Source organism: Centropristis striata, chromosome 11 (genome assembly GCF_030273125.1).
Source record: "Centropristis striata isolate RG_2023a ecotype Rhode Island chromosome 11, C.striata_1.0, whole genome shotgun sequence".
Lineage (NCBI taxonomy): Eukaryota > Metazoa > Chordata > Actinopteri > Perciformes > Serranidae > Centropristis > Centropristis striata.
Window position 1 is genome coordinate 12,200,015 of NC_081527.1, and position 7,165 is coordinate 12,207,179.

At 39.0% G+C, this 7,165-nt stretch overlaps 1 protein-coding gene across 1 annotated transcript; it reads right to left on the reverse strand.

The window, feature by feature from the left end:
* Positions 1–218: 218 nt before the first annotated feature.
* Positions 219–6,809, reverse strand: plvapa (plasmalemma vesicle associated protein a). The gene is made up of 6 exons (XM_059344749.1): positions 6,107–6,809; positions 4,845–4,920; positions 3,974–4,692; positions 2,313–3,069; positions 1,541–1,598; positions 219–707 (listed from the first exon to the last, which is right to left on the reverse strand). Exons 1-6 carry the CDS (start codon positions 6,488–6,490, stop codon positions 674–676), a joined length of 2,028 nt encoding a protein of 675 aa, XP_059200732.1. The 5' UTR covers positions 6,491–6,809; the 3' UTR covers positions 219–673.
* Between the last annotated feature and the right edge of the window lie 356 nt (positions 6,810–7,165).

The window sequence follows — 7,165 nt, forward strand, 5'->3', positions numbered from 1 at the left end:
CAGGTTGGCAGGTAAACATAAACATGCTGGAAGGATTAAATGTTGGTGCCAGTAAACCTCGGTCCAAACATTACGGGAGGGGCTGGGGAGTGATTTCTGGATAATTAGCAACACAATAGGTGACGCACATGGGGACAAACAGTTGCTTCCAGGTCTGCACTGTGTAATATCTGAAATAGCTTTGTTTACAAAGAGGAGACAGGCACAGTTGATGTGCTTATGTTTAAACAAATTTTATTTTTGTATTTACAGTCTACAAATACAATATGTGCCTATTCATACTGTGTAGATACAAATCAATAACACACAAACTTCACATTTTACATTTAAAAGTGCAAAAGTTATTCATACTTTTTAAAATTCATATTAAAGTATACACTGTCACAAAAGTATATTATATGGAACATTTATTTAAAAGGATCCCCATAAGCTAATGCCAGTGGCACCAGCCAGTCTTCCTGGGGTCTGAAATCTAGTACTTCATATTCATCATATACAAATCGTATACAACATCACATTTGTGTTACATGGTGTTCATAACTGTGCACCTCCTATTGTGTTACATTAAGAGAGCTGTTTTTCAAAGCTGTGAATCAGTATGAGAAGCTTGCTTTAAGCTTTGTTTAGTAGATGCAGTGGATGATAAATTTATTTTAGTCTAGTTTTTGATGGACTAACCCAACACTCTGGAGAGATCTTGTTTCTCCCTGGAGGGAGGAAGGGGAGAAAGAAAGAGAGAAAAACATACATTAAACATTATTTCTTGATGTATGGTGATATATACTTTTATTATTAATAACAAATCCCATGAAAGACACCAAAACCAACAATGAACTTATCCGATTAGAAGTAGTGTGTCGTCAAGGCCTGATTTGGTTTATTTCTTTGTGCTGTGTAGCTAAATTTTTGTCCATAAACTAGTAAAAACACATCAATGAGCCTCACATGAACATGAGCACTGTAGTTTATATTCTGCATTCACCATTTTATAAATACTCACTCCAATAATATATATATATATATATATATATATATATATATATATATATATATATATATATATATATTTATATTATTGGTATTATGTCTTCATTAGGAACCAGTAGGTTGGGGCCACAGACAGGGTAGAGGTTTGCCTTTCAGTAATACGGCACTGTCACTTCTATTCCTTTTATATTTGATTTAAAAAAAAAAAAATTATCAGCCCACTTTCAATTCTAAAATGTGATATTTGAATGCACTTTTATATTTTTTCCCTAAATATTTTATCTGCTTATTTTCAGTCTTAAAATTTTATATTTGAATGTCTCTTTCTAATGCTTTTAATGTTGTGTAAAGCACTTTGAATTTCCCTGTTGTTGAAAGGTGCTATACAAATAAACTTGCCTTGCCTAGAGAAATCAAAGTATTGTTCATGTTTTTTTCATTAGATTTCTCACAATAGCAAAAAATATGGAATATTGCTTCCGTACACACACTGTTCAGCCAGCAACAATTTCACAGTATCTCAACGTTCGGCTAAAAGATGCTTAATACTCACTCTGGGGCGGAGGGGTTGATGATGCGCTGCAGATCTCTGAGGTGTTGAGCAACGTTGACTGTTGGTTAAACACAAGAAAACAGAGATTTGCCATGATTACCCATGATGTTATCAATCAAACTGCTTTAGGACACTACAGCTTAAAGCATTTCTATTGTTAAATTCTACAAAATTTACAAACATCAAAGTCATTCCTTCAAAAATAGATTGAGTTTTGGAATGATGATGATCTATAGTTTGGAAGCAAATCAACATTTCAGTTACTAATGGATGGATGCAATCTGATTACTCGTGATGTTTGATTAAAAGGGTTCGTTCACCCAAATGATCCATCCATGCAGATGGTTTTGGTTTTATTTACCCAGGTTTTGGGATAGCAATTTCCTCTGAGAATCAGGTTTAAATAGAAATTCATTTCTGCACAAAGCATAGGAAAGTGGAATGAAAAAAGTCAACAGCAGCTTGTGCTCATTACTCTGGATAATTCTCTCCTGTCAACTACTAAGGAAAAACAATGTTTGTGAAGAGAGATGCTTCTACAAAACTTTTTGTAATTCAAAATTGTCAAGTGCTTTAAGAAGAACAATGCATTTCAATTCACCTCTGTTTTATTGGGCTGGGGGCAGAAATATCATAAATGAATTACTCAAAACCTGGGTAAATTAAGCTAAAAAGTATCAGCATGGCTGGATATCACCAGTGGTATGAAGTAGACTTTTTTTGTAACTTGGGTTAACCATGCCCAGAATAGGAACTGCAGACAAATTCTTACCTGAGCCACCTCCCAGTCCACTCGATCTTCCCGCACCAAATAACGATCCAGTTCCTCCAGAGCTGCTCCCAGTTGATGGTCCTTTCCCTGTTGAGCTTCCTGGCTTATTTTGGGTTGAGCTACTGGCCCCCATCCCCCACCAAGATAATCCGGAGCTGCCTGAATTACTTTTACTTACTGACCCAGAGGAACTAGAGGATGACCCGAGGCCTGTGGAGGGTTTCACATTGGTTGTTGGCTTATTTAAGCCTAACCCACTTGACCCCAAGGATGTCCCAAAGGCTGGTTTATTTGAACCTGAGCTAAGACTTGGATTTGCAAAGCTTGGCTTGTTGGATCCTAACCCGGTGGAGCTACCTAACCCAGTAGACGACAAGAGGGAAGAGCCCGACCCGGTCGATGGCTTATTGTATGATGACACAGCTGAGTTGCTTGACCCTGACGGCAAGAGGGATGAGCCCAACCCAGTTGTTGGCTTATTGAATGCTGAACTGCCTGACCCGGAAGGGTAGGGGGACGAGCCTGAAGAACCTAACCCAGTCGACCCTGGCTTATTGTACCCTGATGACAAAGAGCCCGTCCCGGTCGCTGGTTTATGGGCTGCTGACCCTAATGAGCCAAGGTTCGACCCCAAACCACCTGACACTGGCCCACCAGGCTGACCCCCAAATGGGTTGGTTCCACCACCAGTGTTTAAGCCCCACTGTGTATGTGGTGTCTGAGGGGGGAATCCTCCAGGAAGTCCACCAAAACCTGGCTGAAATCAAATGAGAGCAAAGTAAATATGGGATCAACATTATCATGATATTATGAAACCAAACTATTTTCAAGTGGCACAAAGATTATATTGAACTTCACTTTCTGATTAAAGACACAAACCCCTGATTTAAAGAACATTCTTAATCAACAGCTATGAGCGCACTATGAGAAAAGGCAAACCCGGTAAATATTTGGGACCCCCCCACTAAAAACAGCCCCTTGCATCAGGGGATATCTCTACTGTTGCCTTGGGGTGGTGGAAAGATTGTGGAGCAGCTAAATTAATTTGAAACCATAGAAATTATTATTTAATTCAAATAAGTCTGTATATCTATATATTAAGTCAGCTGTAACACCTGAACATGACATGAGTGTATGACGATTCCACTAAACGATTCCACTGGTTAGCTAAAAGTAATGTACAAACGGTTGAAACTTTCTTTGTTAGAATGAATGGTTGACATTGTTAAATGAACTAACTAAACATTTATGATAATAAGCTTAAATTAACTTGAGAAACGGTTCAATAATTAGCTAAAAGTGAACAGTTTGAATATTAATCCAAAAGTACTGATCAAACAGTTCAAATGTTTAGCTAAACAGAGAGATGGTTAAAGTCCTTAACTAACAGTAAAGAACTGAAATAGTTAGGCAGAAAGAACAGATAAATGGTTGAAATAGTCAAGTACTGACTGAACAGTTCAAACAGCTAGCTAAAAGATACGGATAAATGGCTAAAATGTTCACCACCTTCTCCTCTGCACTTAATATTTAACACTCATCACTCACTCAATCATATCAGTGTGACTTTTGTATTCTTCATTAACCTCTGATACCAAATAACCTTCTCTGCAGAGTTTATAACACATTCATGTAACCAGCCACAGCACTTTTCTTCTTACCTTTAGCATGCAGGACATGTTGAGCTGCTTGATTTGCTCTGTCAGGTGATCAACCATTTTAGTTCTATACTTGACATTGTTCTTAAGGACTTCTATTTCTCCATTTAGCCTCATCTTGTCCATAAGGAGTCTCTCCTGGTCCTCATCGTGTTTCTGCTGAAGCTTGTCTAGGTTCTGTTTGTTCTGCTTGATCGTGGCCGTGCGGTTCGTGCTGCACCGTCGGTAGTCGTCATTCAGCAGCAAGTTCTCTGCCTTCAAGCGGCTGTTCTCATGCTGGATGTTAGACACCTGGCCTCCCACTATATTCAGGTAATGCTGAAGCTTGTCTTCAACCTCCATGGACAGGCTGGTGCAGTTGGTGCGGATCTGCTCCAGGTTCTCCCTCTGTTTGGTACAGGTGAGCTGGAAGGGGATGTGCATAGGGAAGAGGGTATTGATCTTCTCGATGAAAGCCTTGGAAACATTGGAGATGCCGCTCAAGGACTGGGCGAATTCCTCTTTACATCTTTTTCTGAAGAACTCCACTTCCTTTTCATGAGAGGTTTTGTCCCTGCGCAGACGGATGACTTCCAAGTTAAGGTTGTCCCTCTCTTTGGCAATCTGGTCCGTTTCCATCCTCATCCTCTGGGTCGTTTGTGTGAAGTTGGAGTCCACCAACTCGAGTCTGGCTTTCAGCTGGTCAGCCAACAGCCCACAGTTACAGTTGCTTGGATTAGTGACTGCTCAGTAAAAGAAACAATCAAGGCAAAAGAGAAACGAAGAAGATAAATATATTTTTTGGCTGCAGGTGATGATTATGGACAATAGCTCATATATTCATCCATTAATTTGATTATTCTTTGGGTTTGCACTGAAGAAATGTTATACTCACATGTGGTTGATCTTTCACAACCGGTGTTGAACAAGTTTTTGCTCTTGCACATAAACAACTCGGTGTTGCACTGACTCTGTTCAGTGAAAGAAAAGACATTTTAGTGCTTTGTTCCTGACCAGTTGTGAAATGTAAACAAACAGGAAAACAATTGATCAGTTACAGTGTATCAGTCATGAACCAAGATTATAATGCCGCAAATATGGGCACTGGTTTTTATATGTGTTATTATTATTATTCAGTGGGTAGCAACAACAACAATAATCATAATAATAATAATTATTATTATTATAATTATGTTTCCATTGTCTTACAAATATGATATTTGGGTTAAACACTAAAGTGCAACTTTTACTCAAAATCATTATAATAAAAATGTATCTGTTGGGTTGCCTCTTATTCTAAAAATTAAAAACTGATCTTACAACAACCGTTAACAATCCTATTTACTGAAAAACACTGAAGTAAAGTTACATTTAGATAGAATTCAGTGATGTATAATTACTCAGTATGACACTGATAAATGCTATTTGCTATTTGATAAATAACACTACACAAAAACAGGATTTTTACCAGTAGGATTTTTTACTACAGGTAAAGGGGAAAAATATGTATTTTTGATTTTGAGGTGAACTGTCTCTTTAAAGACTGAAGCACTTTTTAAGGAACTTTTTCTCTGCTGGGGCTCAAATTGACTCAAGTATTTCAGGTACAAAATATATTCAGGGTTCATACACTTTAGCAGTGGTCAAATTCAAGCATTTTTCAAGGACTTTCAAGGTAAATTTTCAAGCTTTTCCAGTATCTTACTGCTGTTGTAAATTGCATGTTTTAGATGAGTACTTACATACTAAAAGGGGGAGATTTCACTTAACCAAGTGAACGGTCTTCATTTCAGATAGGCTACTCATTATTTTTTACATTGAACATGTGATTATCTATAGTCTATAGATGAATATAGTCAGATTGCAAGAGAAATACAGTAAGAATTTCAAGCATTTACAAGCACTTGATCCAAAATCCAAGCACTTTTTTAAACCTTGAAAATACAACATTCAAATTCAAGCATTTTCAAGGATTTCAAGCACCCATACGAACCCTGTATCTTTTTTAAAAAGTTAAAGTTAGTAACAAACATTGTCTACATTACTTAATTTCTATGGCTGTTGGTAGTACACATTAAACAAATGCAGACATGAACCTGCATGTTAATCAAAAGGCTATAATAACAAAATAATCAAAGTCTTTGCTCAGTGTCTCACCAGCTTCTTGTCGATGTCTTGTATGAGGATGGATGAGATGTTGATGACGTAGCGGAACCTTTCCAGGTCCCAGTCATTGCGGGCCTTCTCCGTCAGGGTGGTGTTGAGTAGGTTGGTCAGGTTCTTCCTCTGGTGTCGTAGAGCCACGTTCTCGATGGAGAGTCTGCTGAAGGTCTCCTCCAGGTCCTGGATGCGAGACGTGGACGCGGAGTCCTGCGTCTTACCGTAGACCAGAAAGAGCACGAGGCTCACTATGATAAGAGACTGAATGAGCGACGAGAAGAAGAAGACGATGCGCATGTAGTAGCCGCAGCTCTTGCCCTTGGAGCGGTACTGCATCTTCTTATGGGCATGCGGGCTGGACTTGGACACTTGGGTATACATGGCTGCTGATGGTAACAGGAGAGTAAGAGAGAAGTGGTAACGGTCGACGATTACTGCAAGTGGTCAGCCAAGTTCAAACAACGTTCATCTCTAAATCAGAGAACATACACTTGTCCTCAGCCCTGTGCCAGCCAAATGAACCAATAACACACAATGCTTAATTATTGTAGACCTGCCGGCTGATTACACAGTCCATGTCGTGCAAAGCTTGTGCCCTTTCCTCCAACAAAAGCCAAATGCAAATCAGACGCGGACCAGACGTTTCCTCTCAGCAGTGTTGATAGCATGAGAATTGATCAGATTGTGAGTGAAGTGTAAACATGGCTAGGAATTTATAAACTCCTCTGGCCACACACTTCCCATGATGGGAAGTGGTCCTGGCTTCAGTCCCCGCCCCCCATAGGCCATCTCCACTGGCTGCACCTTAACACACACACACACACACACACACACACACACACACACACACACACACACACACTAACACACACACACACACACACACACACACACACACACACACACACACACAGGTTTTTTTTTTACCCTAAGTTTGTGTTTAACATACAGTCATGGAAAAATTATGAGACCACAAATTTTCTTCAATCTCTTGTTAATTTTAATACCTGGTACAGTTGTTTTGACAAATATAATGATGACAACAAGAGTTTAAGA

Coding starts and splice junctions, on each gene's coding strand:
- plvapa (XM_059344749.1), bottom strand. CDS start 6,490: ATGTATACCCAAGTGTCCAAGTCCAGCCCGCATGCCCATAAGAAGATG. Junction 4,921..6,106: donor AAGACATCGACAAGAAGCTG/GTGAGACACTGA, acceptor TTCACTGAACAG/AGTCAGTGCAACACCGAGTT. Junction 1,599..2,312: donor TGGACTGGGAGGTGGCTCAG/GTAAGAATTTGT, acceptor TTTAACCAACAG/TCAACGTTGCTCAACACCTC.